Source organism: Sturnira hondurensis, unplaced genomic scaffold (genome assembly GCF_014824575.4).
Source record: "Sturnira hondurensis isolate 20B ecotype Veracruz unplaced genomic scaffold, ASM1482457v3 Scaffold0007797, whole genome shotgun sequence".
Taxonomy (NCBI): Eukaryota; Metazoa; Chordata; class Mammalia; order Chiroptera; family Phyllostomidae; genus Sturnira; species Sturnira hondurensis.
The window spans coordinates 773,374-786,078 of NW_028080428.1; the positions used below are offsets into that span (position 1 = coordinate 773,374).

The 12,705-nt window shown below is 52.9% G+C and overlaps 1 protein-coding gene across 8 annotated transcripts in view; it reads left to right on the top strand.

Annotated features, from left to right (window-relative positions):
* The first annotated feature begins 7,588 nt into the window (after positions 1-7,588).
* MARK2 (microtubule affinity regulating kinase 2) overlaps positions 7,589-12,705 on the top strand; it is a 56,031-nt gene continuing 50,914 nt past the window's right edge. For 4 of the 8 annotated variants that reach the window (XM_037053001.1, XM_037052999.1, XM_037053002.1 and 1 more), the window contains exon 1: positions 7,589-8,250. Coding sequence is in view for 7 of the 8 variants with exons in the window: in XM_037052999.1 (XP_036908894.1) it covers positions 8,197-8,250 (54 nt within the window). In the remaining variant the exon portion in view is untranslated. The remainder of the gene's footprint in view (positions 8,251-12,705) is intronic. The other 4 variants (XM_037053000.1, XM_037053003.1, XM_037053006.1 and 1 more) reach the window with 2 other exon arrangements.

Consider the following 12,705-nt stretch of genomic DNA (forward strand, 5'->3'; position numbering starts at 1 on the left):
AGTTTGCCTCTGAGAGACACCCACGGTCCTCCGAGGTCAGAACTGGCCGAGATAGCTGTCTGTAGACAGGGGTTCAGGGCTCAGGCTCGAGAGGCCACGCAGACCCAGGCCCACAGCTGCGAGCTGGCTGAGATGCACACGCTGCTCCAGGTGCTGGGAACGCAGCTGTGAACATACAGCCATGAACGAGAGACACAGCCCCACTCCCCTGGCGCCCCCGCCCCAGGGAGACAAGCAAACAAGGCTCTCGGTATGTCTCGCCAGGAAAAAAACTGGGCTCCATGGAGGGGCTCTACTTTTTATCGATTTATTTATCTTCCCACCCACGTTCCCATCTTCAACAAATATGGCCAGTTTGGTTCATCTTTATCTCCACACGTGTCCCTTCCTTCTGAATTGTTTTAAAGCAAATCCCATAGATTATATCATTTTAGCTGTGAATAGGTCTGTTTGTATCTCTTAGAGATCAAGACTCTGTTCATATCATTATCACACTTTAAAAATTAATCATCCTTTACTGCGAACCAGGCGATCGCAGTTCAATTCCCAGTCAGGGCACATGCCTGGGTTGCAGGCCAGTTCCCAGCAGGGGCCAGTTCCCAGCAGGGGATGCACGAGAAGCAACCATACATTGATGTTTCTCTTCCTCTCTCCTTCCCTTTCCCTCTAAAGATAAATAAATAAATATTAAAAAAATAAATAAAAATAAAAATTAATCATCCTTTAATGTCATCTCCCATATAGTCAGTACTCACATTCCCCAACTGGTCCACGAATATCTTTAAAAAGTTTTTGGTCCTGGCTGGTGTAGCTCAGTGGATTGAGCGCGGGCCTGTGAACCACACGATCGCGGTTTGATGCCCAGTCAGGGCACATGCCTGGGTTGCAGGCCAGTTCCCTTCAGGGAACACAAGAGAGGCAACCATACATTGATATTTCTCTCCCTCTCTCCTTCCCTTCCCCTCTAAAAGTAGATGGATAAAATCTTTAAAAAGAGTTTTGAAAGTTTGGGACATGCACATAACCGAAAGTGTACCATCTTCACCTCTCTTGCGTGTACGGTTGAGTAGTGAGACACCCGCGTTGTACAGCCAATCTCCAGGGCTCTACACGAACATCTATTTACAGCTGGTTTGCTCAAATCAAATCTAAGTGAGGCCCCCACATTGCACTGGGTTGGTAAGTTTCAATCCGTAAGGGCCTCTCCGTCCTCTTTTTTCCCTTTGGTTCTTTTTCCTCGTTTGAGACCACAGTGTTCTGTAGACAATTTCCTCCGCTCTGGGTTTGGCTGATTGCACACCCTGATAGCTTCAGCACATTCGTCCACGCAGGGGTGCTGTGTTGAGATGGGGTGGCCGAAGGACACCCCAGAGCACCCAGGGAGCCATGCAGTGAAATAGGGAGAGGGAGTTCCTGGCGGAGGGGACTAGGAGGACCAAAACCCTGAGGCTCCCGTTTCCCAAGGATTCACAGACAGCCTGCTCCTAGCGTCGGGCACTGTTTGAGGCACCGAGGACACTGCTGAGAACCAGAAAATGTCCCTGCTGTCCTTGGGGCTGGAGACATCAGGCACAGCGCTCCAGGAGAGGGTGGCGGTGAAGACAGCAGGAAATGCCCCCACCCCCCAGACACCCTGCCCGCTGGCTCCAGAGCCCTGGGCAGGTGGGGAAATCATCTTGGCACACTGGTGAGTCATTGCCTGGGCTGCCCCACCTCCTCCAGGAAGCCAGCTGGAGCCCAGACACCATCTGGGACTGACTCTGCTCAGCCAGCTCCAAGTCTGAGGCTGCCGTTGACCTGTCTGCCTCCCCTCCACGCACCTCCACCCCCCCAAAATGGGAGCTACCTGAGGGCCAGCTCTTCCGTGCTTCTGTGCACTGCCTTCATTCCTGCCAGCCCTTGCTTTCAGCCCTTGGCTTATCCCTGAGATCAGATTCAGTGTCACCTCCTCTAAGAAGAATTCCTTGCTGCTCCATCCAGTTCCCATGTTCACACAGGCCCCAGATCATCTGCTTTGGGTACCCCACTCTGAGCCCCATTAACAACTGCCCACTTCCGCTTCCTCCTTTGCTTCTCACAGGGTCTTTGCCCATGTCAGCCTGGCTCCCCACCCAGGATGTTTCGTCTTCTCAGCAACGGAGGCAGCAGGACCCTGCCCGCAGATGGTGACCCAGTGTGGGAGCGTGGGTGCGTCCAAAGGGCCCACCTCCTGGGATAACAGACTGTGGAGGTGCCCTCCCTTCCTGGCGCTTCTTCCCACCCCACCCCTCCCCTTAGGCTGGTATTCAGTGACCTCTGTGACCTTTCTATGACGAGAGACACAGCCCCTTTATACTTTCTACTGTACCTTTCCACTGTAGAAAGCATACGAGGGAGACTGTCAGGGACATTGTCCCCTCCATTCCGGGGCGGATCCAGGCCATGGGTGAGGAAGCGCGAGATGAGTTTTGGGTTGGGAATTTGGAGAGTGCCTCAGCCCACACAGGCTGCTGCTGTCACCAAATACCATGGGCTCACAGCTTATAAACAACTGGACTTTTCATTGTTCTGGAGGCTGGGAAGCTCAAGATCAAAGGGCTGGCAGGTTTGGGGTCTTACTCGGGCCCTCTTCCCGGCATATGGAAGGTGGCCTCCCTGCTGTGTCCTCACGGGGCGGAAGGCAGGAGGAGCTCTGTGTGGTTGCTTTCCGAGGGCACTGGTCCCGCTATGCCCATCCGGTCACATGGAGCCCTGGTAACCCCATCTAATGCCATCACCGTGGGGGGAGGATTGCAACGGATGAATCTTGGGGTTCACATATTCTATCTATAGCTTTCTGGAAGACCCACAGAGAGCAAATTAGTCGGGCTTCCCTTGGTTGTACAGACAGGGATCCTGAGACCCTGATGGGGGAAGGGAGCTACCTAATGGCTCACGTGACCCATTAGTGAGAGAGCTGGGACCAGAATGCTCTCTCTCGCTCCTGATCCACTGTTGTTCTTGGGGGAAGTGGCCAGGACACAGCAGAGACTTAAGACTCCAGGAGGCTGGCTAGACTACGCTAATAACACTAATAATAACAGCGGCCCACACAAACTGCTGGCCGTCCACTCGTCTCTGTCTGAGCATGTTTTATACATTAACTCATTACACTCTCACAAATCAACCCCAAGCAGCAGGTACTTCGGTTATCCCCATTTAACAGGTGGGAAAATTAAGGGAGACAGGGGTTAACAGGCTTGCCTAAGATCGCATAGCTACTAAGAAGAAGGCTGGGTAGAATGCCCGTGTGTTTGCCCCTACCCTACCCCACCCCACACCTCGCATGGGCTGATTCCCCTCCCCCCACTCCCCTAGTCAGGGGCTGCTCCACGCTTTGATTTCCTTATTCCACTGAGTAATAACAGTACCTCCTGCTCATTGTAACTGTGATCATGTGCACACGATACACAGCTCTCACGGCATGTCAGCAAAACCAGGAAAGGGGCCGAGAAAGGCAGTTCCCATCCTTGGGTAGCTTCTGTCGTGGTGGTGGTGGTGGGACAAGGGGCACTGATTATAAATATTCTAGCCCACCGATTCCATATGTGCATCGTAAGAGGCACATTTTTTCACACTCTAACATCTCCAAACTGTTTTAAGTTTAGTATGATACACGGAATAGTGACCAAGCGCGTGGTAGAAATTCAGAGACACCAAGAAAAATAGGGCAAAGCTCTGCAAGATGGGAAGGCCTCTGAGGAGTTGAGAGGGCAGGACCGGCTCTTGCCACCCCTGATCAGAGCCTGGCCCACACCCCCTCCCTCAGAGTGGCCTGCCCAGAATGAGTATGCCCTCTGGCTCCACTGGTTGGTAGGGTTGAGAAGAATGGCTGTGTTTCAGAGGGGTAGGAGTAAAGGTGCCTCTGCCCTGACTGGTGTGGCTCAGTTGGATGGGCATCGTTCTGCAAAGTAAGGAGTTGCCAGTTCAAATCCTAGTCAGGGCATGTGCCTGGGTTGAAGGTTTGGTCCCTGGTTGCGGTGTGCATGAGAGGCAACAGATTGATGTTTCTCTCCCTCTCTTCCTCCCTCCCTTCCCCTCTCTCTAAAAATAAATAAATAAAATCCTAAAAAAAAAGAATAAGGATGTCTTCCACTCCAGCAGGCTTGCCTCCCCTTACTTCTTCCCTCCCTGCCCACCCACGGAGGGATTGCTACTCTGAGTCTTCCTGTGCCTGCTAGAGCCGGGAATCCCATACCCTTGCCTTCTCCAGTTCCAGTGGGCACCGCAGCTGCCCCGGAACACTGGCCCTATGTTGTTTGTATGGAAAATAATACAGCAATTAATAAATATCAATATGAGAATAAACTGTGTTTCACGCACACACAACCATAAGCCTACTTTTGCCCCGCCCTGTAAATCTCAAATCCGACCACTTCCCCCGCTGCTGCTCTCTCTAAGCCACAGTCATCTCTCACTTGAATTATCATAAAAGCCTCCTTCCTGGCCAATGGCCCCTTTACTCTCCCCCCAACCCCGCAGCCAGTCAGATCCTGTCACAGCAGCAATTCCCCGCCCCTCTCTCAAAGCAGCCAGTCCTGGCTCCACTGGCTTTCTGCCCTTTTCTACTACTGCTCTCCCGCTTGCTCACTCTGCCCCAGCCTCACTGGCCTCCTTATTCTTTAAATAGCCAGGCCTGCTCCTGCCTCAGGTCCTTTGCACTGGCTGTGCCCTCCTTCTGGAATGTGCTTCCCCAATGTCTGCAGAGCTCCCTCCCTCACCTCTTTCAAGTCTTTGCTCAAATGTCACCTTCTCAGGGAGGTCTCCACTGACTACCTTGGTACTGCGACTCATTTTCCGCCCCCTCAGGGCAGATCCCTGCACTTCTGATCCCTCTTACACCCAGCTCTTATTTTCTCCCATGGCATTTAATTCCTACTATTATGTTTGTTGTCTTTCTTCCCCCAATGGAGATGTTAAGTTCTCTGACGGCAGAGATCTTTATTTTGTTCAACGATGTATCTGAAGAGCCTAGAACGATGCCTTGCACATAGTAGGTGCTCAACAGAGATTTGAGGATGCATGAATATGCAAATTAGAGAGGGGTAAATGTGCGGTAATATACAATTAATCTTGAGGGATTTGAGATGGTAATATTTGAACTGGATCTGGAAGTACACGCACCTGGAAGCTGAGATAGGTGATTGGCAATTGACCAGCTTGAACAAAAGCTTGGAAGTGGGAGAGCGTGGTGGCGGGGCAAGAGCTGGGAGGAGGTGTCAACCAGTGGTACTTAGTTGGAGAGGAGATTAGTAAGGTAAGTTTGAGGCCAGACTGTGCAAAGCTTTGAATGTAGGCTAAGGGCTTTTGCTACTGCCAGGACAAGCTACAAAATTTGTGGGCTGCAGTGCACAGTTAAAATGCAGGACCCTCTTGGTAAACGTTTTAAGAGAATGACAGCAGCACATTAAATCAAGCTCAAGGCTGGAGCTTGATTTACTTTCCCAAGTAGGGCCGTGTGTGACGGCACAGGTTCTAGGCCCCTGAAGCCAGCCCCCCCTATCCCACGACAGAGCTGGTGAGGGCTGGTGGCAGGATGGAGATGTAATTAGACCTGAACTTTAGGAAGACTGTTCTGGCTTGTCTTGTGGGGTAAGTTGGACGGAGTCTAGGCAGGGAGGCCAGTTAGGCAGCCTGTGTGGAGAGTGAGGACGGAGAGGGATCAGGTGGTGTGGGGTAAGGTGGGGCTAAGGGGCTGCGGGCAGGGCTGAGAACTTGAGTGAGTAGAGGCATGGAGGAAGTGGAGTTTACTTAGACAAGAGTGTAGGCCCAGGAAGACTCCTGAGTGCACCTGCCTGAGTGCTCCTTCAACCCCTTCCTCTTTTCCCTTCTTTCCAGACCGCAGCCTTTAGAGGTGAGATCTCACACAGATATCCACAGTGCTTTTCGCTTTGGCCACCAGAGGGCAGATTGTTCTCATGGATTTTCAGGGTGAATTTGGGGTTGGGGGGGAGCGCAACAGTCTCTCTCCTCACCTATTCTCTCTCACCACCTTCTGCATTTCTTCACCCACTTCTTCCGCAATGGCGGGGTGTATGAATGGCGCTGCGGTGAGGCATGGGGAGGCGTCCGAGAGTCTGGCGCATGCACTAGGACTGTAGATGGCAACTGTTGCCTTAGGAAGCACTTTCATACCATCCTCTCATTGCACCTGTGTGGCTCCCTATTTCTCTGGCTGACTTGGCCAAGGGCTCTGCTCAAGATACTGTAGCTGGGAGTTGAAAATCAGGTGTCAGAGGTCCAACCAGCACTTTTCCTCACAATCCCTGGGGCCACTCTGTTCCTGTACCTTCTGGGACTTTTCGTTTGAACCTGGTCTCTGGCTCCTGTGGGGATTCTGGCTTCTGCCCACCTTAAGCTGCTGTTGAGGGAGGTGGGGAGGCACAGCAAGTTCTAACATATCTGGAGCAGTAGGACAGGTCGGGGCAGCTTGGAGCCGGAGGAATCAAACTAGCCTCCTGCCTCTCCCCGGTGAGACAGTCTAGGAAGAAGTGAAGACCTGGTACCCAGGCTGTCACACAGATTTCCTGGTAGAGTCAGGGGCTCTCCAGGGGAGAGGGACCTCAGAGGTCATGAGGTCAATGACCTCACTTTATTGATGGGGAAACTGAGGCCCAGGGAAAGAAAGGAACTTCTCCAGGTGCCCATTCTTTGTTCCGTCCTGCAGCATTCTCATCTTCAACCAGTTTCTCTTTTCTTTCCCATGAGTTTCTTCGTCTTAGAAGGGATAATTGAGATGAGAATTAAGATGACAATGTCTCTCCTGCCTTACTTCACAGTAAGTAAGGTATGACAATGTTACTATAGTGTAATGTTGTTTTGTGCTATTTGGAACAATTAAAACACTTTGGGGGGGAAAATAAAGATAACTGGAATTCAAAAACGTTATTTAGAATGTTATCGCTGAAACAAATATATGAATTATTTCACTACAGGAACGTCGAGAAAGTCAAATTCAGTTATTTTATGTGAATTTTCCGAGATCACGTGGCATTTTCACTCCGCAGAGCTGAGGCTGGAATGCGGGGCTGGGACCTCTGCAGCCTTCTACAGCTGGGAGCCCACGGACCGGGTGCTGGTCTGGGACCTTGACGGGAAGCCAAGATAGACGATGGCAAATGATAAATGGTAGGTAGACAGGTAATAGACTAACGCTGCATTTGACAGGTGGTAGACATGTTGATAGGTTGGATGATAGACGAGATGGATTTTGTGAGCTGACCGACAACGAACGTGCAGATGGAAAGTTGCTGTAGAAGCAAAGGATGCCAATCGCAGGGACGCCTAACAGCCTTATTTTCTATTTAGTCAAATAATAACACGCACAGGTGATCCACGCTTCCTATTTAAGATTTCAAAATACCCGAAAACTGACGGAAAGAAGCGAAGAGTTAAACTCGGTACCACCCGAAGCCTCGGGTGTTGCCGGAAATGGCCGACGATCGCCGTCGGCGGAGGGGCGGAGGTGGGGGCGTGGCCGGCTTTCCGCACGCGGAATGGCTTCGGGTGTTTCCGGAAACTGCCGAGAGCCCGCTGAAGTGGGCGGGGGACGGCCTATGGGCGTGGCTAGAGCACCTGGAGTCGCTTCGTGGATTTCCGAAAACAGAGCCGAAGCTTGGTCTTCGGAATCCAGAAAGCGCGCGCGTCCTCAGGGGCTACCTCCTTCGGGTGTTTCCGGAATTCACTCGTAGTCGGTGGCCGAGAGGAGGAGGAGAGCCGCCCTCCCGTTCCTGGCCGCTTCGGATGTTTCCGGCTGCAGCCGGCGGAAAGAGCCGAGGGCCGGCGGTGGTGGCGGCCATGTTGGGAGCAGCAGGTCCGGCGGCGGCTGCCTGTGTGCCGGGCGCGGAGCAGTGCCGCTGAGGGCAGGGGAGGAGCGAGGCGGGCGGCCGGCGGCGGCGGCAGAGAGTAGGCGGAGCGGCGCGGCCCGGCCTAAAGGCGGCACAGCCCAGCCGGGGGTCGGGGGGGTGCGGTCCGGAGCCGCTCGGAGCCGGCGCGGCCTAGCCCGAGCGGCGCATCCCCGGGCTGGCGTGAACGGCTGCCCGGCCTCCCCGCACCCCCGGCCGGGGCCCATGCGGCGGGTGCCCCTGCTGTGAGAAGCCCCGCCCGGCCGGGCTCCGCGCCTTCCCTTTCCTCCCTTCTTCCAAGCTTCTCGGTTCCCTCCCCTGAGATACCGGCGCCATGTCCAGCGCCCGGACCCCCCTACCCACGCTGAACGAGAGAGACACGGAGCAGGTAAGGAGCCCCGAGGGCTCCCCAAATTCTCTGGCTGGACCCCTGCACCTTGCAGAGCCTTCTCCCTCCTTTGCTCTCCTCGTGCCCCTGCTGCCATCCTGCAAGCCTCAGCTGCCCTGTCATCTGTCTTTCGGCCCCGCACATCCCCCTCTGAGTCTGTCCTGGGACCCACCACGTCCTGACTCCGAGATGCACACTGTCTTTTTGCTGACCCCACATCTGCCCTCACCGCCCTCCTGCGCTCTTCCGTGTTACCTCCAAGCTTCCCCTTCTCTTCCTTTTTTTTTTCCTCAGGGGCCTTTCTGGTCTTCCTCTACCCACGCCTAAAGCAGCCACCCTCGTCTGCTCCTCGAATAGCACCCAGCGATTTGCCCCAGTCGTTGTCCACTTCTTCCTCCGTCTCTCTAGCCTTGTTTCCCCTCCGCCGCACCGGTTCTCCCAGCCCCTGGTTATCACCCTCAGGGTCCTTGCTCCGGAATGTGTTCTCGATCCCTTTTTCCTTTCGGTTCTCCAGCTTTTTTTACCCTGCCTCTTCCTTCTCCAAATTGTGCTCTCCCTCTTGCTTGCAACCCACCAGCTCCACCCTCATCACCTTTGCAAAATCCTTCGCCTACTCTTTGCTCATCACTTTCCCTTCTTTTCTCCAGGAGCTCCCTGGTGCCTCGCGCTGGCATTTGTTGCTTCCGTGTTTCCCATACAGCTGTCATGCGCATAGTTTTCCCACAGGTTGTCTTTGGGGTTCCAACCATCACTCCCTTCAGTCTTTGGATCCCTCGTGTTCTGTTCCCCTGGGGTTTGGCTTCCAAGTCTTGCGGCCTCCTGTTTGTGACTGAGTGCTTCATCAGCCTTCTCCTTGGACTCTTCCTACCGAGGGAAAGACGCTACTCTTTCAGCCCACTCCATTAACATAACCTGTTGCTCAGCCCTTTCCTGTGCCTTTCTACATCGCCGCCCTTGCCTTTCTGTCTTACACTGCAGCACAGACCATGCCGCCTGCCTGTGATCTGCCACTTTTCACAGTGTCTTTCTCTTGCTGTGGCCTTCCGGTGTCTCTACTCTCACCCCATCTTCCTTGTTGTGCTGGTTCTTCGTCGGGTTGCCTTTCATCTCCGTGTCAGTCGCCTGCCTTCTTCACGTCTTTATTTTCCCCAGATACGCTCCTGTATCCTTTCCCTTCTTATCGAGCAGTCTTTGCAACCCCCGGTCCAGGCATGTTGCATGCTAGTTCCTTGAGCTGCTCTCTCCTGGTCGTCCTGACAATCTCTGCTACCTGCGGTTTATCGCCCAAGCTTCAGCCTTTTCTGTGTCAGCTCACCTCTGAGCTGACAGGCGTCCACTTTCCACCTCTCCCCTTTCACCATCTCCAGTGTCCCTTGCTGAGTGCTCTGTGGAGTGTTCCCTGTTGTCACACCCTTCTTGGTGGAGAACTTGACCAGGCCGTTAAAACTTGGCTTGAAAAAGGAGCCCTTCCTCCCGCCCCCACCCCCACACGGCACAGCGCCCCCCCCCCCAGCTGGGGCCCCAGCGCTTTTTGCATCCTTTTATCTCATGACATTCTTTATGTCTTCCTCTGATTCCCTTCTTTTTTGCAGCCCCATGGGACCCTTGCTGTGTTCTCTCGCATATTAACATTCTTCTCTGAAAAAATCTTCCCTCTTTTCACTTTCCTGCCTTTTTCTCTTGTTACCCCTCGCTTTCTGTCACCTGGGCAGTCAGGGAGAGAGCTCTGCACTGAGTTCTTGTGTGCCGTGGCTGACCCTTTTATTACTGATGGATTGATGGCTTTGGGGGGTGAAGCAGGGGTCGAGAGGGAGGGGTGGTTGATTTTCAGTTCATCGCCGGGTGCCACAGGTGGTTCTACATGGGACTGAGGTCTTTGGAAACAGGGGCGTGGTCTGCATCTCACAGTCTCCCTCGATTGCCTGCTGTTTCTCCCCTTCCTGGGAACCACTTTCTCTAGGCCCTCTCGAGGTTGCCTATTCCATTCCCTTTCTTGTCACACCTTTGTTTTGGCAGGTAAACCCTGCTTAACCAGAGAACTTTCCCAGACTGTTGATTATGAACCAGTAGGAGGAGGCCGAGTGACTGACTGGCACCCTCAGGCATTTGGGGAGTGGTGGTGGCATGCCTACTTTCAGCGAGGTTTTGGGGGGCCTGGTGTCCAGCAAGGCGAAGTAACTGCTTGCCTCAGTGTGATTTCTTTGTGCTATTTACTAAATGTAGATGTATTCTTACCATGGTTTTTTTCTTGTGATATGTGTGTTGATTTCTTCTCTTCCCTACATGCCTAGCACAGTGCTGAGCACACAGTAGGGAGCACACTGGCTGATGTTATGGTAGCAGGAAGTAGTGAAGCATGTGGGACTGTAAGCTGCACTTTGATAACTTCATCCAGAGCAGCGGCTGCACACACTGTCGTTCTGTTCCAAATTACGGAGTGCTTATCCCATCTCTGTTCTCTATGGCCTTGGGTTCCCCTGAATCACTTCATAGCTTCTGCTGTTCTCACGGATGCCCGTCTGACTATTAACTTGGTGTAAATCTCATCCTAGTAAAAATGCAGACTTTGGGAAACCTTGGATACAGGGTTTTACGGGCAGGTATTTATATTTTTTAAAGCAAGGAAAAAGACAAGTAGTGGGTCTTTTGGTTTCAAGACCAGGGATGCCAGAAGCATTGGCCTCCTTGAGAAGAGCTCGTGCCACCAGCCGAGAGCAGGAAAGCCCTTCTTGGTCCCCTTGCAGCTCTAGCTAAAGCAGTCATGGGAACTCAGCCATTGCAGTGAGCCTCAGTGCTATGAAACAAAACTTGAAGAAGCAAGGGATTTGATTGGGCCGGTTCCTCCCCCCCCCCCCACCAGAGGCCTTCTATCACCTTATTTAGATTTAAATGATTTAAACTGGTCTCACCAGAAAATAGGTAAGCAGACTCCACTGGTTGTCTTCAAGCTCCAGTCCCTTTTTGCTCTTCCTCTCCGCCTGTCTTTAAAACATGTGGCTGATGAGAAGCCGTTTCCAGAAGTTCTTTGATCACCTCTGAATTAAACACATGGAGAGAGAAAATGCTGAAGCATAAAAATAAACCTTGTGTTGCAGGGAGGTGGCCTGTTTGCTGTCAACTCTGCTTCTAACAGTGGGAGCAGGAGAGGAAAGAAAGTGAAGCCTCGTCCGTAACGCGACTGTTGTGACGCCTGGTTTCTGTTGTGACGCCTGGTTTCGGATGTGTTTCACAGTCACAGGCTCTTGGACTCCCCCTTCCCTCTGCAGGAGGCTTGTGACCTGGGGCTGGTAGTTTGGGAGGTTCTTAGTCTGTGAGCCGAGCTTTCTGTTCACTTTTCCAAATGGCTCTCCTGGCCTGGAGGCTTGGCAGTGGTGGGAGCAATCAGCAAGATGCCTGTTTGTCTGTCGTCCAGCCAGCNCGCCTGGTTTCGGATGTGTTTCACAGTCACAGGCTCTTGGACTCCCCTTCCCTCTGCAGGAGGCTTGTGACCTGGGGCTGGTAGTTTGGGAGGTTCTTAGTCTGTGAGCCGAGCTTTCTGTTCACTTTTCCAAATGGCTCTCCTGGCCTGGAGGCTTGGCAGTGGTGGGAGCAATCAGCAAGATGCCTGTTTGTCTGTCGTCCAGCCAGCAGCAGCAGTAGTAACGGGCAAGTGTGGAGAGGGGTTCAGCTTCCAGCTTTCACCTGTGGCTGGCTAGAGCTTTTTCTAACACCTGGTAGTGGGCCTGCATGACTTCAGGCCTGCCCCACCTTGGCCTGGGGAGCCCCGAGAGAGGCCTCCTGAGAGAATGAACACAGGGGCCTTTCCCTGCCCACCCCACTTCTGCTGCGGTCGGCAAGGGAGGGTGATGCTGTCATTCTCCTAGGGAGTGAGTGACATCGTTTGTCCCTCGGATAGTTCTGGGAAGGGGGGTTTGGAAGTCAGGGTAGAGAGGAAATCCGTCATATAGGATCCTGTAAAGAATAGCTGAGCTGCTTCAAACACACACATCCCTTGGATCCCAGGGTTGGTTCTGCTTGAGTGTTGCATTGGATGACTTGGGTTTAGTGTCGTCTGGTAGGGAGCTTGGTTAGCTCAGCTCACTGCAGGCCCTGCAGGTTGGACAGCACTGTGTCCCGGGGGCTGGCTCTGCCCTCTGCCCTCAGGGATGTGGGTAAATGTCAGACATAGATTCTCATTTTCTGTTTGGCCCTGGAAATAGGGATGCGGTGTTAGAGCAAGGGCTTTAAGAGTCCCTACATACAGTTTGTAGAATTGTCATAACCTTTGAACCCAGCAATGGTAACTTCTAGTAAATTCTCATCATTGCTCTCTAATCTATGCATTTGGGGAAGTAGCTAAACAGATGGATACAGGGCAGTCACTGCAACGTGGCCTGCCTCAGATTAAAATCAACTTTGCAGAGGGGTAACATTCTTTCCAGTGGTGACCAGAGATGGGTCGCATTCTCCCGCGCC